Below are 24,997 nucleotides of genomic sequence, written 5' to 3'. Positions count from 1 at the left end.
GGTAGTAACACCAGGGGAGCCAAGCACCAGCTACTGGTGGACAAAGCAGTACACAGAGACTGTAAGAATAGGCAGACCAACTTGTGCACCGCCTGGATTGACTACCAGAAAGCCTACGACTCAATGCCACACACGTGGATACTGGAATGTCTGGAACTGTATAAGATCAACAGGACACTAAGAGCCTTCATCAAGAACTCAATGGGGAAGTGGAAGACAACCCTGGAGACTAACTCCAAGCCAATTGCCCAAGTTAACATCAAGTGCGGCATATACCAAGGGGATGCACTATCACCACTGCTGTTCTGCATAGGCCTGAACCCCCTCAGTCACATCATCACAAAGAGTGGCTACGGATACCAATTCCGAAGCGGGACAACAATCAGCCATCTCCTCTACATGGATGACATCAAGCTGTATGCCAGGAATGAGCGAGAAATTGACTCGCTGATCCACACCACCAGGATCTACAGCGACGACATAGGGATGTCATTCGGATTAGACAAATGTGGCCGGATGGTATCAAGAAGAGGCAAGTATTTGGCTGTGGAAGTCATCCACAGCCAAATACCTCCAGAGAGTAAGGCAAGTCCTGAGAAGTCAGCTGAATGGCAAGAACAAGGTCCGAGCCATCAACATGTATGCACTGCCGGTCATCAGATATCCCGCTGGGATCATAAGCTGGCCAAAGGAGGAGATAGAAGCCACAGATATCAAGACTAGAAAGCTCCTCACCATGCATGGAGGGTTTCACCCCAAGTCCAGCATCCTGAGGCTGTACACTGAGCGGAAAGAGGGAGGCCAAGGACTAGTGAGCATCAGGGCCACTGTCCAGGATGAGACATCAAAAATCCAAGAGTACATCAGGAAGATGGCCCCAACAGATGAACTGCTCAGTGAATGCCTTAGACAGCAGAAGCCTGAGGAGGAAGAGGAGGAGGAGGAGACAACATGGAGGGACAAGCCCCTACACGGCATGTACCACCGTCAGATAGAGTAAGTGGCTGATATCAAGAAGACCTACCAATGGCTGAATAAAGCTGGACTGACAGACAGCACAGAGGCACTGATCATGGCAGCACAAGAACAGGCCCTAAGTACAAGGGCAATAGAGGCCAATATCTACCACAGTAGATCTGACCCAAGGTGCAGGCTATATAAAGAAGCCCCAGAGTCAGTCCAGCATGTGGTAGCAGGGTGTAAGATGCTCGCCAGCTCAGCATGCATGGAAAGGCACAACCAAGTAGCTGTGATAGTGTACAGGAACATCTGTACCCGGTATGGACTAGAAGTACCCAAATCCCAATGGGACATACCACCGAAGGTAGTTGAGAATGGCAAGCCTAAGATCCTGTGGGACTTCAGCTTCCAGACCGACAAACAGCTACTGGCTAACAAACTGGACATAGTGGTGATGGACAAAGAGCAGAAGAGAGCAGTGGTGATAGATGTGGCGATTCCAGCTGATGCCAACATCAGGAAGAAGGAACACGAAAAGATTGAGAAATATCAAGGGTTGAAAGAACAGCTGGAACAAATGTGGAAGGTTAAGGTTAATGTGGTCCCCGTGGTAGTAGGAGCACTTGGGGCAGTGACCCCCAAACTGGAAGAGTGGCTCCAGCAGATTCCTGGAACAACATCTGAAGCCTCAGTCCAGAAGAGCGCAGTCCTAGGAACAGCTAAGATACTGCGCAGAACCCTCAGACTCCCATGCCTCTGGTAGAGGACCCGAGCTTGAGGATGACACACAGATACCACCCTGAAAGGGTGAGAGGGACTTATATATATATATATATATATAAATTGTTCTCAGTATATATTATTAATTGTACATGTATGCATCATGTACAGTCAACAGCCTGCCTGATTTTCCATTCAGAGGCCTGAATGATGATAGAAAAAGACAATTTTGATACAACAATTTTTTCAAAAAGCAGTTCTGCCCTGGAAAAAGCAGCGGTGACACCACCAGGTTAAGGTAACTTGGGGGAATTGGTGGCTGGAAATCACGGCTGCCCCTCATAGTCAGGTCTGTATCCTGCATCACAAAGGGAAAAAACGACAACATTTAAGAGTACTGCTGGATTATACATGAGTAAGATGACGCCAAGGAAGCGTTTGATCTGATTAATTATTTGTAGTCGAGTGAAGTCGGAGGCGGGGAGCGTGCTCCAGGCTTGGCCGGAGACAGGCACAAACAGGCAGGAGCTGCTGGGAAGGGAGCAAAGCTGCTCTTAAAGCTATTTCACCACATCCCCTCACTGCCTTCCTTCAAGCTGGTTTAACATGTAACTTTCAGCGTTCATTGCCCAACTTCAGTGAACAGATTCAGTGACAAAGATTATGATTAAAAAGCCAGTCTACTGTAAAATCAGCAGCTTGAGAGTGAAGCAGGATGCTAGCAGGACGACGGTCTCTGAGCTGCATCCTGAATCCTCCCAATGAATCCATCCTATGTACAATAGGTGTAATGATATAGGTTTCATAGTGGTTGGAACGCGGTTCTTTTGGTCTGATCAGGGCCATTTACCAGGATAACTGAGAATTACCTACACAGCATCTGTGATTCGGCCTTATTAGCATTATTTCTTAGACAGGTTAAATTTGGCTATCACTGTGTCAATACAAGATAACGATGGAAACTGATGAGGTGACGGAGATAATTCCCAACGTCGGAGTAGAACCAATGCAAGTTTAAATCTTTACATGAGTAAAGTAACCAGGAAGATTTTGCAGAGTTACTAAAATAAATAGCATGCCTGAAGAAACATAGGTGGTAATTGAAAAGCGTTAACCTGGATAGGCAACGTTGTTTTACCAAACCCATCTGTCTCTGCGCAGTTCTTTTTCTGATTGTACTTTCACTTCACCACAGCTGTGAAGTCTTTCCAGTGATTTTCCAACTGCCTGGGGACAAACTGTATGCCATTGTGTAATACAACTCATGTCCTAACTGATCAATAGCTCTTAACTCCGCATGGGGCAAGAAGCTTGTATTGTAACTAATAACCTAAACATGTTAACAAATGAAGAAGGTTTTACGTTCTACAATCCGGACAACGTCTTCCTGCATCCAGTCACATTGCTGGTACTGCAACGTCAAAACAAACTGAATGCATTTTTCATCTATTAACACCTCCAAACTGTCTTTCATGTGGCCCTGTGATGAGCTGGCGTCTCATCCGAGGTGTACTCCACCTCTCTCCCACAGCCAGCTGAGATAGGTTCCAGCAGACCTGTGACCTGAAAGGTAGATAAGCGGCTGTAGAGGAGACGATTGTGATCATCTCATCTACAAGAAAACAAATGAAGAATAACTTGATTAAAAAGAAGTCATGACTTTACAACCGTGCTTGATACTAGTCTTAATTTAGTGCATGATAGTGTAGATACATGTCACCAAATAATGAGCATCACCCACTGGTGCAGAGGTCATGCAAGGTGGATTCCTCCTGTGGATCAGATCCACGTTAGAGCAGAGGAGAAAAACATGGATGGACAGACGGACAGAAGGACGGATGGATACTTTATTCATCCCAGAAGAAATTGTACATATCCACTGGTTAGCAGTGCAGAGGTGTTACACCCATACACACTGCATGAGAACCACTACGAAGCCAGACACGAGAATCTGACCCTGAGCAGAGGTCAAATGGTGCCATTAGACTCTCGTTTGAGTCTGTGTTTGATTAATTTTGGTAAACCCTTATGTGCAACATGTCATCACGAACGCACTACTTACGAGGTAAAGCTCGTGCAGCTTAGTGTGTACTTAAACCATTAAGGTGGTATCCGAAAAATAATTTACAGTATTTTCTGCACTATAAGGCGCACCTAAAAGCCTTTCATTTTATCAAAAACCGACAGGGCGCCTTATAATCCAGTGGGCCTTATTTGTGTAAAAAAGTTTTGAAGTAGGCCATTCATTGAAGGTACACCTTATAATCAGATGCACCTTATAATCCAGTGCGCCTTTATAGTGCGGAAAATACAATATAATAGGACGGCTGAAGTTGTATTTCAAGTCCAGGAGGTAGAACTCGAATTTAAGAATGCAAGCAGTCCAACTAAAGCAACACCCTATCGGACATTCTGTGTTTATGAATAGATTGTTTATGTCAGCCTTTGTTTTTGACAACAGTTCTTATTGGATCATCAATGATTCTTGAGCATGATATCAGTTTCATCCTTTTGCCTCCGGCTTTGCCCTAAAGTACCCTTTGTCCTGCCTAAAACTTAGAAAAGATTTTATTTTTGACAAATCATGTCTTGAAATTCAGAAGAAAGTGAAATTCACAGTAGCACAACAAGACTACCTGCATTATAATTAAAAGAAAACGCTTGACAATGGCCTCAACAGAGTCTGCTGCATGTGTCAGTGGTGCCGCATACCCGTGAGTTGCCTGTGCACTAATCATGGTTCATCTTGCACGTGTTTGCAGTTTGCTGCCAAACCCGTTTTTGTTCCATTACAATGCTGAAAGATGTACATTCTACACACCTTCCTGAGTGCTGCCATTATATGGAGCCCAGCAGAGATGCCAGACACCTAGATAGTGCGTCTGCCTCCAACATGTTGCCTCTTCTGTTCTCAGCTTTCATCCCCACACTAACAGCATCCCTGGGCACCACACACACCACAAGAAACATGTTGCAATAAAGGAATAGCAATCAATGCAAAAAATGAGAGTGTTAGAGAATACTTTGGCAAACATTAGTTGGAAGGTTTCACTCTTGAATGTGAACAGGACAGGAAAGTGTGAGGGCTTCAACAAGTGAAAACACAAGCCGTCACAGCCCCTAGCCACGTGATTCCTGTATAAACAGAACAACACCTGCATAGAGCACTTCTATTTCACAAGCTGAAGTCATGCTGCTCAGATCTTCAGCAGGGCCTTACCGAAAAAAGATGGCTGCTGTGCACATTGATTTTAATACTCTGGAGCTCGTGTTCCTGATTTTCAACGGCAATTTCACTTTATTACTCAATAGCGGCTTAACAATCAGCATGTAAATATGCTGACTTGATACAACAGACAAACACAACAAATAGTAAAGAGATGTCTGATCCAGGAGGAAAGGCTCATGAATGGGTCCTGAGCCTTTCCTCATGGAAAGGCTCCCAAATATCCAGCGAGCTCCCTTCATCACTGATTCCTGACCTAAATGTTAAACCCAAGGTCTTCACATGTCACAATACACCAGGAATAACACCATTAAAGCCATAAATCCTCCACAAACTACTTCAGAACCCACAGATTATTCTTATTTACTTACTTATATAGAGCGGGTCATCCAATGTTCCAAGATTGGCGGTTCGATACCCGCTCCCACCCAAAAACACCCAAAGTGCTGACATCTTCCTCTGTCAGCTCACCTCCGGAGCACTGCCGAGGCACCCTTGAGCAATCCCCCCACACACACCCCAGTTGCTCATTTGGGCACACCAAGCAGAAACTGCCCGCCACTGTGTACCTCCCCCTGCATGCGTACAGGCCCCCTTGTGTGTTTGTGTGTTCAGGGCCTGTGCACTCTTAATATACTGTATACACATGTGTGAATTACTAACACTAAAGTGTTAATTTCCCCCTAGGGGATCACTCAAGTATATACCTTTTTTTTAAAAATAATAAAATAATTATTTGATACCAGTTTATGTACTTATCTCATGTTGTGTTGAGGTGTTGATGACATTTGGAAATGCCTACCTGGTTGGGGTCGCAGGATTTGAAGACGTGACAGGACATCTCGGACTCTGGGTTGTCGGGCTGCCCCCTCAGAAGGTAGGCGAAGTAGGTGAGGTCGTTGCTGTTGTGGATGAAGCGAGAGATCAGGGGCGCTTTGTGCTCGAAGATGAAGACCGACGCGTTGTTGCTGTTGGACGGGACGCAGCGGACGAAAGGTGGGTTAAGGACTAGCTGGACTTCTCTGGACTGCATCGCGGAGCCGCAGTCGCTTCTCTCGCTCCTCCTGCGGATCTCAGCCACCAGCCACGGCAGCATGGGCAGTGTCGTCCGCCGGTCCAGTGTGGACCAGCCGATGTAAGTCAGCGAGAACCTCCTGTCAGACTTCCCGGGACAGGGCTCCCTCTCATCTCGACTCTCCATGTTGACTTTTGGTTGAGGCTCCTTACAACGACGTGGAAAAGATTATTTACTGCAAGTAAATATGGCAGTGTATCATTCTATGGGTCGCTTCCAGTTATGTCATTCGCTGGAACTCAGACTAGGCGTAGCTGTTCTTAGTTCGCTGCAGCTCGTCGTGTCCACATCCATGAAGAAAGTTCATCAAGGGAAGCGATTAGCAGGAACATGTGCTCACCCTGTCGATCAGCGTCAACACTGCATGTTACCTCTCAAAACAATATCCTTCAAGCACTTTAAATTTTGATTGACGAACAAACCAGTGTGTTTGACGCAGGTCTGTTTTTCCACTGTTTGCGTGGGCAGACAGTCAAATGCCCAACAGTCCTGCTCTGTACTCCACCAACCAAACTTGCTTGCTTGAACGTGGCTCCGTATGGCTGTAAGCGCAAGTCACCCTGAGAATCTGATGCCTCTGACGCGCAAACGTTGCTTTCCGAGCAGGGAAGCGAAATGAAACAGTCCCGGTCCAAAGATCCACTTACACACGACAGTCACTGGCACCGTCGCAAGTTTGTGTCTCAGATGTATAAACTGCATACGTCAGTTTATCGCCTTGAAGTGTAATCTCTCCACTGTGATCCGTTGTTCCACAACGCCCTGGAGGCGGAGCGGCTGTGCGCGTGGACGGCGCGCCCAGCCCTCCCATGTGCTGGAGGAGCGTGGACGGAGGAGCCGAGGTGAGAAACGTGACAGAACGACGCTCCGCCTTTCTGCAAAGTTCCCAACCAGAAAACACTTCTACCTCTACCAGTGACACTACCGTTTCTGTTTTGTTGCAAACGGAATTATGGCAGAGATTGCAGGGTTTTGTTTTTTTGCTGAACAGGTTCCTCGTGTGCGTTTTAAGTACAGCGCGAACAGCTCCAATCACGTGGAATCTGACCTTTTCATTTCAGATACTAGTCTGAATCCTGATTACCAGCAGTGTGAATAGTCAGATATGTATTCATGTTGATTTTCTCCTGCCGATCATCTCCAGTCATTCATTTATTATGATTATTTCATGAATGATGTAGAAAAGTATAATTCCTTCCATGGCAGATCCAGTTTCATGAATACACAAAATCCATTTAAACTGTCACTCTGCATTATCTCAGCTGCACACCAATGTCTCTGATTCGTTTCATTACAAATCCATGGCCCAATACATTTTGCTCCATCTTAACATCCCCACCTATATATTTGAATAAGCTCACTTAGAAAACCTCATGGTGTCACACTTTTTAACTCCACCCACTACTTATCAAACAAACATCCAACCAATCACGGTGGCAGAAGGAATCACGTGAACAAGACCTCCTGAGAGCATCTTGGAATTAAATAAACAGCTGTCATCACAAAAAATATTCTATTTTCTGTTTAATGTCCATTGACATATAATGCAAACACACTGTACACAAGAAAACAAATGTTTTCTTGTGTACAGTTTTGGCCGGCGTCTACCTGAAAGTTCGGGCCACTAGCCGGGTTTGTTCCGGTCTTCACATTTGTCCATGTCTCTCACTTAAGGAGCCATTTTGGCTTCATCAAACATAGCAGTTTATATTCTTTGATTGTGACGGACCTCACGTTGTCGTGTGGGGAACCCCAACACTTTTTTCACCGGGACCGCAACGCCGGAGCCGTTACGGCTTTGTCAGACACAGCGATTTGTTTCCTTGTGACGACGAAGAAAAAAAAGAGTACAAACAAAGTCTGACATTATTGTTTTATCATAGAATTTCCGAGAGTTCCCGCTAGTATACTCTATACTGTAATAATCATAATCATAATCCAAAATCAGTTTCACAAACTGGTGGAACAACATTGGTGGGCCAAGCCTGGGCATTTATACGTTTATTTTTCTTCATTATATTGGCAAAATGTTTTCTAAAAGCAAGATAATTTTTTGTGAAACCTCACAGAAAACTAACATGTTGGCTGAGGTAATGACTGGAAAGTCTCGTCAGGACTGTGAGGACGGTCATCAGCTCCATGTCGGGAGTCCTCCAACCCACAAGTCTGATGGTTATATTCGAATCTACAAACAAATACTACATGTTAGTGCAACTGCATACAATGCTTACTAGAGCTGTTTCCAGATGACAGAAGCACAACTGTTTACGAGCAGCGGGTGCTCTTTCAAAGTGTTGGACAGGAGTCATGTGTGATATGCTTTCTGCTCCCCAGGACTTCATATCCACCAGCTTCCAAGAACACCAGCTGTACTAAAAATAGGAGCTATACCATAAATAACCTCATGACTGAGGTCATTACCTCCAGGTCTGCAGCCTAGGAAACACACACAACTACTGGTGAGAAGTGTATGTATCCTAACTATAGATACTGTTTACATCACACTTCAACAGTCAGACAACCATGCTCAAGACAGGCGCTTGATAAAATCATACGGCTTTGTTCCTTTTCTTTTTTATTCACAGATTTACAATACATTGCATTGTTCTAAATTTCTGAATGAAATCATTATGAAACTCCTCTAAAGTTCACCCAATTGCTTTCTCTGGACTTCACTTATAAAATTTCTAAATGGTGAGTTTGTGACATGGCAACTGCTCTTTTGATTTGTTCGCAGTGATGTAAGTAAAGATCAAATAACTATGCAATGACGGTTCAGAATAAATATTTATTGCGTTAAAAATGAAGACAAACTGAAGCTGAGAATTCTTAAACACCTCCACAGAAACATACAGCATGTACTACAGAATAACCAAAGAAAAAAACATAAAAAATAGAAAACTTGACGCAAGTCTTCACAATGTAGACATAAACAAAAACCATTCAGATTGTAATGACCACTACAAGTTTGAAACTTTGCAACACAAATGTTAGTTTGTAGCTAAAATGCTAACAAATGCACAATCTCTACAAAATAATACAACATACTCAACAGGAGTGTCACATTGCGGTCATTCTGCACTGTGTAGAAGTTTCAAAATGGGAGGAAAACTGACATTTAGAATGAACTAAGAGTCATTTAAATATTGTTATTACATTTAACAAAGGCAGTTATAACATCGCTCATTTACAATAGTAAGCTATACACTTGGTTTCCAGTTTAATAGGTATTAATATTGTATAGTCAAATACAAAAACCCTGCAATAACTGCCACCATAGAACATGATTGCTTTCTGCAGGATGTAGCTGGTGTTAGTGTTTAATTATACTGCCTTTATTGGTCATCCACCCCATGTGCATCATGTTGCCAACTGAAACTACATCCTCTCGAGTGTCAGAGAAAGAAACAGTTCAGTTTGAACAGAACAATTAATGGACGGTTTCAGAATCGATTAGTACCTGTGCACGTGGTAATAAACATTTCTACTGCAGCAATACTGTGCTCCACTGAATTTGTTTTCGCTTGCTGTATTTAATAAACTGTGTAAAATGTCCTTATTGCTGATTTCAAGACACCTGGATACGCCGGCGAGAGGAAGGACACCAACTACAGATCTTAAAAGTAAAGCATTTATAACTTTATGGATGCTGTAAAAAAGAGAAGTGAAAAGCTAAGCCAACTGTTGACATTTGCAGGTTATTGTATCCACATTTATCAACAACCAGAATTTGAAAAATATGCTTAGATGTCTTTACATCATCATACGGTCTCCATGACAGTTGCCATCTCCTTGAGCTGCTTGTGAAAATTCTGCAGAGTACAAATCTCAGAATAAGACACTAATTCCTTACACCAGCAGCACTATGTTCTCCCCCATAAATACAGACCTGGAACTGTGGAATGGTCATCTCAAAAGACCTCTGGCAAATCTGCCCAGATGGCTCAATGATCTTCAACAGCAGACATACATATGGGGAGTTGAGAGATCGGCATGTGTCTGAGCTCACGGCCATGCACAGCTTCCACTGCAGGTCCACCAACTAGAAAGAAAATTACAAGTTTTACCATCCTTAAGAGCTGGAGAATTGTACGTCCAGGTCACTAGAAATATTTGCTGAGGTTGTTTCCATTTAGACATACCTGACTGATGCTCAGCATGGCCTGGACCTCCTGTTGAGCATGGACTAATGCACCATGTTCACTCCACAACTTATGCATCACCTGAAGGGAAGCCTTTGGCCACTTGTTACTGCCTTCTTCAAGTTTAGACACAAGGTTATCTGCAGACAGGTTGCTCTTTCCAGCTGACCTGAAGATAATTAAATGTTGAATATCATGCATTGCAAACTTTTTTCAATTTCAGACATTTTCAGGCACATAACCTAAGACAAAAGCTGCTAAAGCTCCATTAAATTGTTACCTATGCTGGTATTTATCTTCTTACTGAGGGACTTAGGGGAAACATGCAAATACATCAATCATACAGAATAATGTCTTCTCAGGTAGTAACACTATGTTCATCAGTTATTACAGTACATTTGACAGACCACATTCAGAGTAACAAAAAAAGAATGACAAATACCTGAATGTTAATAACAGAAATCGGACAATATTCTGTAGGACATCATGATCAAGTCTGACTCCAGCTCTCTGAAATCTCTGCCCAGTCATTAAAAAAAAAAAAAAACAAGTAATGAAAAGGGAATTTAGAAAAAATAGGTAGCTACAAATGTATGGAAGGATGGATGGAAATGTTGACTCACATCAGAAATGTGGGCAGACTCTACTCCTCGAGTCTGTCCACTGAGGTAAAACAGAATGTGTTGACACTGTGGAGATTTTAAGTTGGGCCATTAGAGCTACAGTTTAACCTCCATGACTACAACTTTACTTCCAAAGCACATTGTGTAAAATATGGATACTTAACAGTAATTACATTGTAAATAAATAGCCATTGTTTGAACTGCCATTAATGTATTCTGTGCCTTAAGCAAGCAAATACTTTACATCCAAGCACCAAAAAATTGATTGAGATTATGTAAAGTGTGTCTGTTGATAAAAATGTAAGTTGTTTTTGGCCAGCATGTGATTGCATACAAATAGATATAAATATACTCACGGCATCGGCCAGCAGATCTGGAGAAAGCTGACTGATGCTCTCCACAACTTTAGTGACACCTGAAGCAAGGAAGTGAAGGAATTCATTTTCTAAGAAATTCCACAGTAACATTTAACCTGCTCGTCTCCGATTCCCAATTGACAGCGTCATGAGTGTCATTATGATAATTCAGATGTCCTTGCTCTTCTGTCACAATTAAGATATTGCACATATAATACAGGACTTTTTGGGTTGTTTTTAAAGATTTCATTCCAAGTAGGATGGGCTGGGGGGTCCATGTTGCAGTGATTAATGGATTTACCTACACATCACAGACGAGAATATCCAAGATGCTGAACTTACTGAGCATTTGTTATTTAGTTTTTCATACTATCGCATCCACCGGTCAATTCAGTTTTAGAAACCTCCAATATTATCCTGACCTAAATCGATAATGTTATGAAAATTAAGATTTCTAATAATGAACATAGGAGCAGCTCAGCTTTACACAAACAAGCTGCAGTCCTGCTCCACAAGTTATGTGCTGGCATGAAATTAACACACACACACACACAATTCATCCCAGTAGGGGAATGGCTGGGGTCCGGCTATGGTTTGGTTCTGATCTCCACCAGTGAACTTCACCATGGTAGCAACAGCGTTAAAGCAAACACCTAACATGAAGCTTGAAATGTGATTTCATTTCTACTTCTTCATAATAGCTTCGTCCATTCGTCCCTCTTCCACTACAACTACATCCAAAGGTCAGTGAAAGCCCACCTTGTGAATCCTCTCCTGTTGGCATCTTCCCGCTGGTCGGTCTGCACGTTTGATCACCGTTTTTTGTTTACAACAACGTAGCGATGTTTTCTCTGAATTTATCAACGTTTTACGATCCGGCGGCAAAAAATATGTATGCTATATTGAAGATTTTCTTTTTGAAAATCCACGCAAAATTTCTTCGTAACACAGTCTTCAGAAGTAACTCCTCGGTCAAGAATAGCGCTTCCTTCTTTCACTTCATTCCCTTTGGCCACCACAGTAGAACATGAGCGGTAGAAAAAGACACAGCGCCCCCAATGCTTCGGATGACTTGTTGAATTTTTATAGCAGTTGTGATTGATGAAATCGCCATTTCAGTGCTGTCCTGTATTTGTTTAATTCAGGTGTCCGTTCCTTTTAAAGATAATTCTCTTCTTCTGCTTTTCCTTTCGGCTTTCCCTTCAGGGGTCGCCACAGCGAATCAATTGCCTCCATCTAACCCTGTCATATTTTTTTTTAAATTTATTTTATTTTTATATACTGGTTTGATCCCCGGAGGGAAATTAAGAACGCACTCTCTAGCTACTGATTCAAATGCATGCATACATATATTAGTGAGTACAGGCCCCTGTATCACACAAACACACACACAGGGGGGCCTGTAGGCATGCAGGGAGGTAGAGTGGCAGGCAGCTCCTTCTTGGTGCGCCTCAAATGAGCAATTTGTAAAGGGGACGGCACCTTGCTCAAGGGTGCCTCGGCAGTGGTCCAGAGGTGAGCTGACACCTCCCACTGCCAGCTCACCTCCGGGTATTTTTGGGGGGGCGGGAGCGGGAATCGAACCACCGATCTTAAATCACAGGACGACCCGCTCTACCGCCTGCTTTACCACTGAGCCACTGCCGCCCAAGCGGCATCCATCTGCTTGGATGCCGCATCTGCATCCATCTGCATTCTCTCACACCAACTACCTTCATGTCCTCTTTCAATACATCCATAAATCTCCTCTTTGGTCTTCCCCTACGCCTCCTGCCTGCCAGTTCAAAACTCAGCATCCTTCTACCAATACATTCACTATCTCTCCTCTGGACATGTCCAAACTATCTCAGTCTGGCTTCTCTGACTTTATCTCCAAAACCTCTAACATGTGCTGTCCCTCTAATGTACTCATTTCTGATCCTATCCTTACTGGTCACTCCCAAAGAGAACCTCAGCATCTTCATCTCTGCTACCTCCAGCTCTGTCTCCTGTCTTTTCCTCAGTGACACTGTCTCTAGACCAAACAACATCGCTGGTCTCACCACAGTTTTGTACACCTTTCCTTTCATTTTAGCTGAAACTATTCTATCATACATCACACCTGACACTTTTCTCCACCCGTTCCATCCTGCCTGGACAAGCTTCTTCACCTCTTTTCCAGACTCTCCATTGCTCTGGACTGTTGACCCGAGGTACTTAAAATCCTCCACCTTCTTACTGCAGCTAACCTTCATTCCTCTCCTTTCCAGGACAAACCTCCACCTCTCTAGCTTCTCCTCCACCTCTTCCCTGCTCTCACTGCAGATCATAATGGCATCTGCAAACATCATAGTCCATGGAGATTCCTGTCTAACCTTGTCTGTCAGCCTGTCCATCACCATAGCGAAGAAGAAGGGGCTGAGAGCTGATCCCTGATGCAGTGCCACGTCCACCTTGAGCTCCTCTGTCACACCTACAGCACACCTCACCACTGTCTTACAGTCCTCATACATGTCGTGCACCACTCTAACATACTTCTCTGCCACTCCAGACTTCCTCATACAATACCACAGTTCCTCTCTGGGCACCCTGTCATAAGCTTTCTCCAGATCTACAAAAACACAATGCAGCTCCCTCTGGTCTTCTCTGTACTTCTCTATCAACATCCTCAAAGCAAATACTGCATCTGTAATACTCTTTTTTGGCATGAAACCATACTGCTGCTCACAAATGCTAACTTCTGCCCTTAGTCTAGTTTCCCCAACTCTTTCCCATAACTTCATTGTATGGCTCATCAGCTTTATTCCTCTGTAGTTGCCACAACTCTGCACGTCTCCCTTGTTCTTAAAAATGGGCACAAGCAAACCTCTCCTCCATTCCTCAGGCATCTTCTCACTATCTAAGATCCTGTTGAACAACCCAGTCAGAAACTCTACTGCCACTTCTCCTAGACACTTCCAAACCTCTACAGGTATATCATCAGGACCGACTGCCTTTCCACTCTTCATCCTCTTCAATGCCCTCCTCACTTCATCCTGATTAATCTTCGCTACTTCCTGGTCCACAGCAGTCACCTCTTCTATTCTTTGTTCTCTTTCATTTTCCACGTTCATCAACTCTTCAAAGTACTCTTTCCATCTTCCCATCACAATACTGGCACCTGTCAATAGACTTCCATCCCTATCCTTAATCACCCTAACCTGCTGCACGGCCTTCCCATCTCTGTCTCTCTGTCTTGCCAACCGGTATAGATCAGTCTCTCCCTCCTTACTGTCCAACCTAGCATACAAGTCATCATAAGCCCCTTGTTTGGCCTTTGATACCTCTACCTTCACCTTACACTGCATCTCCCTGTATTCCTGTCTACTCTCCTCAGTCCTCTCAGTGTCCTACTTCTTCTTAGCTAACCTCTTTCTCTGTGTACACTCCTGTACCTCCTCATTCCACCACCATGTCTCCTTATCTACTTTCCTTCCAGATGACACACCAAGTACTCTCCTACCTGTCTCCCTGATCACATCAGCTGTAGTTGCCCAGTCATCTTAACTCCTCCCTAAAAGTCATGCAATGCTCTTCCTTTTTCAGCTTCCACCATTTTGTATTCTGCTCTGCCTTTGCCCTCTTCATCTTCCTCACCACCAAAGTCATCCTACACACCACCATCCTATGCTGTTTGGCTACTCTCTCGCCTACCACTACTTTGCAGTCACTGATCTCCTACAGATTACACCGTCTACACAAGATGTAGTCTACCTGTGTGCTCCTACCTCCACTCTTATACTGTAGGTCACCCTATGTTCCTGCCTCATCTAGAAGAAAGTATTAACTACAGCCATTTCCATCCTTTTTGCAAAGTCAACTACCATCAGTCCTTCTGCGTTCTTCTCCTGGATACCAAACATGCCCATCACCTCCTCATCACCTCTGTTTTCTGCACCAACTTGTCAATTGAAGTCTGCTCCAATGACAACTCTCTCACTTCTAGGTATGCTCTGCATTACTTCATCAAAGTCCAACCAGAATTTCTCCTTCTCCTCCAGCTCACATCCTACCTGTGGAGCATACCCACTAACAACGTTGAACATCACACCTTCGATTTCCAGCTTCAGACTCATCACTCTATCTGACATTCTTTTTACCTCCAGGACATTCCTAACAAACTCCTCCTTCAAGTTAACTCCTACTCCATTTCTCTTCCTATTTACACCATGATAGACAACTTGAACCCTGCTCCTAAACTTCTAGCCTCGCTACCTTTCCACCTGGTCTCCAACTCTCTACCTTTTCCTGTCATACATAGTTCCAACATTCAACGTCCCTACTCTCAGTCCTATACTCTTGGCGTTCCTCTTCTCTCTCTTCCTACGATTTTAAAGCTAATTCTCTACGCCTGGTAAAAAGGTTCTGCCATTAACAATGCAATATAATATTCCTTTACTCTAATTTTGTTCTGTTTTCGTGAATTGTATATTCAATTATTATCTGTGTTCATTGTACTTTCACGAGCCATTCATGAGAGTTCGGACCAATATGCATGTACTTAATTGTGCATGTGTTGGCATTGGCTCGTGGTGGGAGGAGTGGTACTCTGTGTGCTCACCTTGTATCTAATTTTTTTTTAATTTAATTTTTTTAATTTTATACACTGTTATAGTCTACGAGATTTTCTCCACTTCTTCTAGACAGGGATACCGACAATACTCTAAAGCAGTGGTCTCCAAACGTAGGCCCGCGGCCCGGATGCCCTCCTCCACATTCGGCACGGCTCCCCGAATAGTACCCCCTGAACAGAACCCCCCTCCCCTTGGACAAAACAGTCACAGAGCTGAGAGATCCAGGATGGAAATGACACCTCGCATTTTTAATAGATGTGACAGAAATGCTGAAAAGTATTAGCTTGCAGCTACAAGACCAGGGGAAACTCATTTGTCACATGTATTCCCACATAAAAGCATTTGAGGTGAAACTAGCGTTGGTTTTGGAACAAGTGAAAACGCACAACTTCACCCATCTCCCTGCTCCCCAAAACCTCACTGCAGAGAACCCAGCCGTCCTTTTCCCAGCTGAAACATATGTGGAAGCACTGGAAATGCTGAAGGTGGAGCATTTCCAGTGCTTCCACATACAGCTGAACGACGCCACCCCGACGCTGTTGCTACGGCAACCTGTCAAATCGGCCAATAACGTGGCCCAATCTGAACACAGCAAGATCGCATTTGGACACTTGCTAAAAACAATGTGGACGGTCAGCCCTAAAAATCGTATATGGAAGGAAATCTGATTGATATCCGATTTGCCTGCAGTCTGAACGCAGCCTTTGACACACGCCCATAGCCATGGACTGTTCCACTCTTGGATTGGTGGTGTAAATATTAAATTAGTACAGTTTAGATTTATCGGAAAATCAATCAAGGCATATCTATTTAGGCATATAAATAAATATTTGTAATAAAATATGTAACGAATGTATCTGCTTTTTATAAGAAAATGTTGCATGCGGTGTATTTATATTTTCTGAAAAAGCAGACACCCCCACCTATTGTCTCAAAGTGGAGGTGCCTTTATTGGATGCGGAAGCGACTTCCAGCTGTCAAATAGACTGTTAACTCAGATGTAGGCTTCATTTTAAAAGGAAAAACATATTTGACCTCACTCGAAAATGGCTTCACGGTGGTTGCCTCTGGAATCGAATCCTGAAGTATGTATAAATGCTTCACGTCAAACTTCGTGTTTTTATTAAAGTCTTGCATTTATTCACAAGCATGTGAGTGCTAGCTAACTTTTAGCTAGCAGAGAGAACAAAAGCAAAACCAATGTGGAAATCCAAAGCCATTTCAATTAAGCTGTTTATTTTTCTGTTTTCATTTCAGGTCATGGCACAGGTAAGTTTTTTTGTCACTTAATTTAATTCTGTATCCGTTCGTATAAGTATTGTATTTACAGAATGACGATAAAAGTTGCCGAACAATAGTGTGTGATAAACGTAAGCTATACCAGGAATACTACCAAGCTTGAACAACATGTGTAGTTGGTGACGTGATTTGTCACATTTCAAACAGCAACACTGACAGACAGTACACTGTATGTAGACCAATGAGCAATATTCAATGAGTATCCGAACATTTCCTGATTTTATTGTAGAAAGGCGAGGGTTTCGTGTGCATGATACAATAGATATTAAAATCATTTTCCAGATATTTTAAGACAAGCGTAATTTACCTGTATGCGTAAACATTTACTCTAAGCTTTTGTGTAGTTTGTCAGCAATTTGGGTATGAAACTAAGCTGGCGATTTGAAGATGTGTTCGGATTGGATCCAGACCTCCTCAGCTTGGTGTCAAAACCAGTGTGTGCAGTGCTACTTCTGTTCCCCATTACCGAGAAGGTAGGGTTATTGTCTTTGCAACACATTTGGAGAAACTCGCATTAGCCTTATGTTCATATACCGTAATGTTATGGGTGTTTTAACTTATTAATTCCATACACCTTTTAAATAAGAGTTGACTTTCAGTAAACATTTCTCAACTATCTCTGTCCAGTATGAGACATTCAAACGAGAGGAAGAAGAAAGACTGAAGACTGAAGGGCAGGAGATCTCACCTAATGTCTACTTCATGAAGCAAACCATTGGAAATGCCTGTGGTACAGTAGGAATAATTCATGCCATAGCCAACAACATGGCTCATTTGGAATTTGGTGAGGACCTTGTCCATTGTATTGAGTATGAAATATTATTTTGTGTTTGTCTTGGGGCTGATGGGTCAAAGCTTTTCATCATCTAAGAAATGTCACCAAAATAATAATTCTATTAAGATGCAGATAAATGTTTGGCGCTTTTATTTCAGATAGACTACATTATTGTAAAACTCGTTTACCTGGTCTCCCAAAGCGGTTAATAGCAAAACTAAATTCAGAACTGTACCGCTTGTCTTTTAACTAAAACACAGAGGAGGGAGCATTTAGTATATCTATACCCATACTCCAGTTTTACCTTGAATATTCCAGAGTATGTTAGAATTTAGACTTTAAGGTTATTTTCTTGGTTTATAAAGGTCTTAATGGTTAGGACTGGACTATGGCATAGATTCTGTAGTTATAATCATTCACAAGCTCTTCTTATTCTGGGTTTTTTGATACATACAATTTTACTCACAACAAAACAGGAACCTCAGTTATTAAACTATAAAATTACAAAACTGCCCATAAAGAGCTGTCAGAAATCTGTGAATATCGTTAAATAACAGTTAAAAAAATATGTAAATATTTACATATGTTTTAACATTCTAAATGTTAATCTCCCATATTGAGTTTTTCTTACTAGTTTCTATTTTTTGTTTCTAATATTAAGCCTTTTTTACTGAGAAATTTTATATTGTTACTTTAATGTACTGTTTCTTTTTCATTCTAAAGGACTGTGAGCTACATTTCTTGTATGAAAAGTGCTTTATAACTAGTAGATTATTCTAATTAGTTTTTTTTGTACTAATATAACGAAAAATAATTCAAGACATTCATTGTGCTCATATCTTGAATGTGGATTACTATAAAAGATTATTAATCCTGATTGAATCCTACAGTACTGTGTGCACTCTAAATCAAGACATTCCTATCATTTTGTTTGTAGACATGTCTGTATAGATTTTTCCAAATGTTGCACTTTCTCCTCAGAGTCTGGTGCTACACTTAAGAAGTTCATTGAAGAAACGTCTGTAATGACCCCAGAGAAAAAGGCTGCCTGGCTGGAAGTCGATGAGGTATTAAAAAAATGCTAAAAAGATAATCTGAAGTCAAGGATGCGATGATGAGGTTGTCAGAGATACCAGATGAATGAAGAAGTGGCATTTAGTCAACTGGTCATTTAAATATGATACCAGTTGTTTTACCAGTGTCATACTCAGTCACTTTCCCGGAGGTCACCTACCTAGTTGATAAATTATATCCTCTACATCTCCTCGTGTCATTAGAATGTTTAACTTTATGTAATATCTCCTGGAGATGTTGGTTAGGAATCATATGTTACTTAAAGAAAAATAACATGATGAATAGTATCACCTAAATTTATGAATTTATTGATTACAGTGTGATTAATTACTTAACCTCCAACTTTGTTTTTCAGCGTATACGTGACATACATGAGTCCAGTGCACAGGAGGGACAGACTGAGGTTTGTGTGACATAACTTGACAACACTACTTGTGTTTTGCATTTTAATAATTGTCTTGTCTGTTACAGGCTCCAAGTGTTGATGATAAAGTGAATCTGCATTTCATAGCTTTTGTGAATGTCGAAGGACTTTTATATGAACTGGGTGAGTTAACCATTATTGAGATATGCTCGAAAAAAAATTAGTCAGATTATTGTTTTTCATTAAATGATAAATAAAATAATGATTAACTTCAACTGCACAACTTATTGTAATTTGAAGAACACATTTTTGTTTTGTTTTTTGCAGATGGCCGTAAGCTATTCCCTATTGTCCATGGTAAAACTTCAGAAGATACTTTCCTCGAGGTGAGGCCTCACAGATAAAACAGGCAAGTTGAAACAAAAATGTGTTTTCAAGCTGCCTTGCATTTAATCATGTTCTTCATGTGTTCGATTGCGCTACAGGATGCTGCCGAGGTTTGTAAGACGTTCATGAATCGCGACCCTGAGGAGGTCAATTTCAACATCATCGCCCTGTCCAAATATTCGAACTGAGGAAACTTCCCTGGAAACACAGGAAACTTGACTGCCAAACATTCTCAAGTACTGATGTGATTGGGAAATTAGGTTTTTGTTTTTAATTCAGAAGGACTTTACCACTGATGTGGGGAACTTAATGAAATTTCAGGGAAGTCTTTCTAAAGTGATACCCTGTTGTTGTCATGAATCACTTGCTTCCATAGAATTGGAAATAAATTGGTGTGAAATAACTACAAATATTTCCTATTAAATTAAAATATTTCCTATTAAATTATCAATCTCTCAGTTCCTTGCAGCTGAAAGGTCTGTAACCACACTACACTGAAGATTGTTCACATGTCATGTTCAGTTTCCAGTTAAGGAATAATTCATTGAACTTTCTACATCAAAGAGGCATCTCATCCTCTTCTTGGTTCAATGTTGTTTTTTGGTCACATGTTTAGTGGTATGATCAAAACTAGTCAAAATGTGTTCTGCAAGGCTTTAATTTCAGTCATAGCTTTGAAGACACAGGTAGGCCTAATCCTGCTTGTTGTATGCAGCAATGGTGTTCCAAAAAATAGTCAAAGAGAAAAAAGGAGAAAAACACAGACTATATCCATATGGAAGGTGCCTACATTTTGTAATTACTAAAACTAAAATAAAATGCATTTTTGAAACGGTTGTTTAATGGAGTTTGTCTGTAACCTCTTGTAAACTGGACTTTCAAGGTTTTTTTAAAGCTATTTACAAAGACATGAGGCCGAGAGGGTTAGGAGAGAAATATTCTTCCTCATCAGTGTAGAATACAAAAGTCAACCTTCAAGGAACATGAAATAAAATGAGCAAAAAATCGTCCTAAGTTTATTGATTGGCATTTTCATCCGTATAGATTTGTTTCATGTACTTTGTGTGTGTTTTCAAAACCTTTAAACTATCGTTTCCCGCATGAACATGGAAACAGGATTTGCTTGCTGTAATCTTCCCTTTGAGTTTTTTGAATGGTGTCTGCAAGTATCGAATATTGTAGAATACTGAAGTTGGTAAAATATATTTACCAAATCAGTACAGATATGTCCTTGTTGTACAACTCTGAGTGGAATCATTTCTATGGAGCTGGGTCTTGCGTCCCTCCGTTGTTCCCGGGAGCTGCAGTGCGCACCAGCCGCCGCACCGGGGAGATGCGAGAACGGAGAAACGGAGCTGAGCCCCATTCACGGGACTCAGAACTTTCCAACACGTTAACTATTTAGTGCTCATCCACCCACGGACTCCCAGTGGCCAAGCTTGGACCCTGGAGGATTACTATGTGGGCATATTTCGTTTCAGGTTCTGATTCGGTGTCGAGTTGCTGTTCCCGAGTTCCCGAGCACTTTGGCCAGTGGAGCGGGAGCGAAAGCCTCCATCAGAAAATCTTCCCAGAGAGAAAAACTTAAGATTGAAACTTTTGGTTATCTGGAATTTCCAGGAGACCCGTGGGTGGTCCTCGGACGGCACTTTGGAAACTTCTGTCCCACCATCAACCTTCACATCATGCAGTTCACAGTTGATGAGGAGAATCTCGTGTGACAGTGCCTCGACCGGATCGACTTTTTTTAGGACTCGTTCGACCACATTCGTGGGGAGGCAAAGCATTGCTGGGAAAATACCGGGGGGAAAAAAACAGACACAGGTGTGTCGGATGAAAGAACAGGTAAGAAGCAACGAGGCTCTGCAGAGAAAAGACGTCATTGTTACACCTTGCATTCATTCACAGATGAGCTGGTGGAAGCGAACAATAGGAGGCATATTTCATGAATGATGAGGGAAGTTCATACAGACTGTTGTTGTTTTTTACGCGTTTATGAAGGGCGTTCATTGTGTTTGTCGATCCTAACTCACAATTAATGTCATCGGTCGCTTGGAACACGTAATACTTGGAACTGATCCGGTCCACCGGTGCAGCTCGGATAATAAGTTGGCGAGATGGAGTGGCGTGAGCAGTCCGACGTCAGCCACGACGAAGCCTATCTGGAGGCGCAGAGATGGATTGAGGTGAGTGGAAAACTGTCCGAGCGCACTTATTTACAAACTTTACAACGATTTGAGCAAGAAATGTACCCACAACGTGACAGAAAGTTGGTTCGAAGCTGTTGCCTGAACGTCGTGGAGGTGGGTGTTCATGCGTGGATTCTTGAGGGAACAACTTTTCAAACGTGTAAAGCTGCGGCGCTCCACCGCAGTTATTACTTATTTACACCCTTATGACTGGAGCCTCCCGGAGCCTCTGCCGCTTAGTTTCCGGCATTAACCTGCCCAGCAGATGTACAGAAAGAAACGTGACGTACAAGATTCTGAAAAAAATATTTAAAAAAAAAATCACTGACAACCACGTGACCTTAACCTTCTGGCATGAGCCGAGCGTTATCCTGTCCCTCAGAATGAGAGGGTATGGATCTGACCCCCGTCATTACCGTTGAGACTTGCTGCCTCCTCTGTCAGATCTTGTCTGGACCTGCTCGTCGGCTTCTGATGCTCCCCAGGTTTCTGAGGCTGCATCTGAAGGCACACAACCCACACTTACATAACACTCCGTGGAATGATTCGAGCTATTGGATCCACCTAGATCAGACACGACTCCTTAATTAACCGAGATGAGAGTAATTTATGGCACCCAATATAAAAAACCACAAAGGACAATGAAGTCGGTATTTAATTTGACAGCAGCTAATCCCACACTGCCAAAATGATTTATGACAATGAATGTAAGTCATTTCAAAGTGTTTGTTTTGCTGAGGGAAAGTTTTAACATTTATGATGTACCCCCATTTTTTGGTGCAGTGAACAAAATGTAAAATAGGAAACACCAAAAATATCCACCAGCACATTCTTAAACAGTTCCCCTTTTCATTTCCAGAATATCCAATTTTCCAAAGTTTCCAGGCGATGTCTGGCCAGACTTTCAAACATTTTTTCTCTCCCTCTTTGCTTGAGGGTGAAATTATGTTTCCTCATCTTGCAAATTCTCTGCCCAGCAGGGTGGCCTGGAGCTACTGCATGGCTGTAACTAAACAAATATTGTTCCAGTTTCATGAGTGGGCGAATAAGAATGCTTGTGATGTGACATCAGTGTGTCTCACACTTGCACACTGGCCCATTGTAGTGTGCTCGGCTTGTGGATTGTGGCGGGGGCATGATCTCAGGCAGGACCGATTAGAGAGCAGGATCGTGAATGAGCTGAATAGTTAAGGTATAAACCACAGGAGAGTTATTTTAACTGAAGGAGTTTGTAAGATTTAAAGAAATACAACATCAATCAACACAGTAAATTCTTGCCTTCAAGAGACATTTTTGTGGTTATTGGATTCTGCCTCTGAATGATTAACAATCTGCTTGACTTCACAGCACTTTAAAGTGAGGCATGTGTGCACGGCGAGGTTGGTGGTATTGTTAAAAACTTGACTAAACGGTCTGGATTTTGTCACATGGATGCATTCCTGCATTAGCTGCCATGGCTGTGAACATAGGCCTCTCAAAGCTGGCCAGCTGTCAGCATGGGGAGCCATGTCCTACAAGGCCAGTTAGAATAATAGAGGTCCTTGTTACTTCAACAGAGGACCTGTAAGTGTAACTACTGTATTATGACCATCAACAGCAAGTGTCAGTGTCATGCATCTTCCAAGTCAGGCAGAAGCTCACCTGACCTGTAGACACAAACTCTCCCTCACACGTCATCTCCCTCTTCGTTTTTACCAGTAGCAATGTTAGTCATTATGTATTAGATAACATCTGTATTGGAATCTTTTTTTCTTGGTATCGCTGACAATGATTTAATGAATTTCAGTTGTTAATAAATCATAGCTTAGTCTGTGCCAGACCCACAGTGTAAATTTTTTCTCATGTTTTCTCCATTCAGGAATGTAAACTTGTTTTGTGGAGTGAACAAGTTTTGGGCTTTAACCCTTACTTTCTGACAAATTTATTAAGAAAAAGTTTCTTACATAAATCTGTACACATGAGCTTTAAGTTGGATAATTTTTGCTAAATCTTTCTTCATCAAATAGCGTTAAAACCCATGTTAATGTAACAGACAGTTAGTAAATAATGGAGATCATTTGAATAAAATCAATTTGAAGTGAATGTACAATAAAAGTGAGAAAGCAGGAAATCTATATGTTTTGGCAAGCTAATACCAAGCTGCTAAAATATTTCACTCTCCTGCTTCAGTTTTTTTTTGTGGAAAATAGTTATGCTTAATCATAAAAAAAATTCACTTTGAAGTTGAATTTCATCCTCAGAGTGTCTGTGGCGGTTGTTTTCCAGAGCAGAAGCTATGTGACTGCACCCATCATTAGTCACCTCACCGCCGCGCCAATCTGGGGTTTGTCTATTTTGATAGAGAGCAATTATAAACTAGGATGCAAGCATTGAGATGTACTCTTGTGAAGCAGGACCTCACACAACAAGCCTTTCACTGGCAGTTCCATGTTTATGTTGTTCTATTATTCTGATACATCAATGTGGTTTTTACTGATGGCTCCCACAGTGGTGTATTTTTCTAGTGTGGGATCCATGAAATGTATGGAATTATACATTCATACAAATTAAGCCGTAAAAATTCAGAGCAATGATTTTCCTCAGTGCTCTTCATGAATATATCTGAAGTCATGGACCCAGCGACTCCCAGATTCCTTTTTGCTGTATCATGATGCCATTCTTGGTTGACTCCAATTATAATAATAATTCTTCCCATGCATCAGAACCCTACTCGTGTCTCTTAATCATCACAAGACGCAGTTATTCTACACGCTCAGCAGCACGTTGCTGAGAGGAACGAGGCTTTGCAGGAAGGCATGCTGTTTTTGAAATCTTTCTCTCCACCTGAAATCTCCTTGTTAGCAGCAGAATGTTGTTCCAGATTAGACTTCTTAACCCACATAGCCAGTTCAACAGGAGAAGGAGGGGGGCCCATCAGGTTGGATTTGAGGGGAGTTAATGCCTCTAATGATGACGATGGGAAGGACCAAACTATTCTGTTACAGCCAGCCAGCCATGGAGTGTCTCACCTTCCACACACAGTCTAGGAAATAACATCATTATTATCCCACTGCCTGATTGCAATGTTACTAAATCGGTGTTTCTCACCCAGGATTACACAGCCCCAGTAGGCACAAAGTAAGCCTAATAAATGTGTCCTGTTTGTTTTTCATGGATCAGCTTCTGCCCCACATGTAAAGAACAGTAGGGGTCAGGATTTCATGCACCAAGTGCAG

General features: G+C 42.1%; 4 protein-coding genes and 1 long non-coding RNA gene across 20 annotated transcripts in view; 2 read left to right on the top strand and 3 right to left on the bottom strand.

Moving 5' to 3' along the window:
• The window catches only part of tbc1d4 (TBC1 domain family, member 4), a 30,449-nt gene extending 23,695 nt beyond the window's left edge, over positions 1-6,754 (bottom strand). For both annotated transcript variants that reach the window (XM_068328983.1, XM_068328984.1), the window contains exon 1: positions 5,709-6,754. In XM_068328983.1, coding sequence (XP_068185084.1) covers positions 5,709-6,107 — 399 coding nt within the window. In that variant the 5' untranslated portion in view covers positions 6,108-6,754. The remainder of the gene's footprint in view (positions 1-5,708) is intronic.
• Positions 6,755-8,665: 1,911 nt separating this feature from the next.
• Positions 8,666-12,104, bottom strand: commd6 (COMM domain containing 6). 3 transcript variants are annotated; one of them, XM_068329934.1, is made up of 8 exons: positions 11,862-12,104; positions 11,103-11,161; positions 10,747-10,812; positions 10,566-10,642; positions 10,124-10,292; positions 9,871-10,023; positions 9,739-9,793; positions 8,666-9,630 (listed from the first exon to the last, which is right to left on the bottom strand). In XM_068329934.1, exons 1-7 carry the CDS (start codon positions 11,884-11,886, stop codon positions 9,743-9,745), a joined length of 600 nt encoding a protein of 199 aa, XP_068186035.1. In that variant the 5' UTR covers positions 11,887-12,104; the 3' UTR covers positions 8,666-9,630; positions 9,739-9,742. The 3 variants fall into 3 exon arrangements, with proteins under 3 accessions (XP_068186035.1, XP_068186036.1, XP_068186034.1); XM_068329933.1 differs by having other exon boundaries at positions 8,668-9,793; XM_068329935.1 differs by lacking the exons at positions 10,566-10,642; positions 10,747-10,812 and having other exon boundaries at positions 8,667-9,793; positions 11,862-11,888.
• A 4,847-nt stretch (positions 12,105-16,951) lies between these two features.
• uchl3 (ubiquitin carboxyl-terminal esterase L3 (ubiquitin thiolesterase)) lies at positions 16,952-20,586 on the top strand. The gene is made up of 8 exons (XM_068329932.1): positions 16,952-16,963; positions 17,338-17,466; positions 17,621-17,777; positions 18,750-18,835; positions 19,198-19,245; positions 19,314-19,389; positions 19,534-19,592; positions 19,692-20,586. The coding sequence occupies exons 1-8, from the start codon at positions 16,955-16,957 to the stop codon at positions 19,779-19,781; spliced, it is 654 nt and encodes a 217-aa protein (XP_068186033.1). The 5' UTR covers positions 16,952-16,954; the 3' UTR covers positions 19,782-20,586.
• A 142-nt stretch (positions 20,587-20,728) lies between these two features.
• The window catches only part of LOC137605335 (LIM domain only protein 7-like), a 46,496-nt gene continuing 42,227 nt past the window's right edge, over positions 20,729-24,997 (top strand). For 4 of the 13 annotated variants that reach the window (XM_068329925.1, XM_068329927.1, XM_068329926.1 and 1 more), the window contains exon 1: positions 20,735-21,438. In XM_068329925.1, the coding sequence (XP_068186026.1) occupies positions 21,295-21,438 (144 nt within the window). In that variant the 5' untranslated portion in view covers positions 20,735-21,294. Of the gene's footprint in view, positions 21,439-21,689; positions 21,780-24,997 lie in introns of all 13 variants that reach the window. The other 9 variants (XM_068329918.1, XM_068329924.1, XM_068329922.1 and 6 more) reach the window with 5 other exon arrangements.
• LOC137605340 (uncharacterized) lies at positions 21,453-22,259 on the bottom strand. The gene is made up of 3 exons (XR_011037736.1): positions 22,129-22,259; positions 21,850-22,036; positions 21,453-21,755 (listed from the first exon to the last, which is right to left on the bottom strand). It is a non-coding gene; the product is annotated as an uncharacterized lncRNA (long non-coding RNA).

Source organism: Antennarius striatus, chromosome 12, assembly GCF_040054535.1.
Source record: "Antennarius striatus isolate MH-2024 chromosome 12, ASM4005453v1, whole genome shotgun sequence".
Lineage (NCBI taxonomy): Eukaryota > Metazoa > Chordata > Actinopteri > Lophiiformes > Antennariidae > Antennarius > Antennarius striatus.
This window is presented reverse-complemented; position numbering and strand designations above follow the sequence as displayed.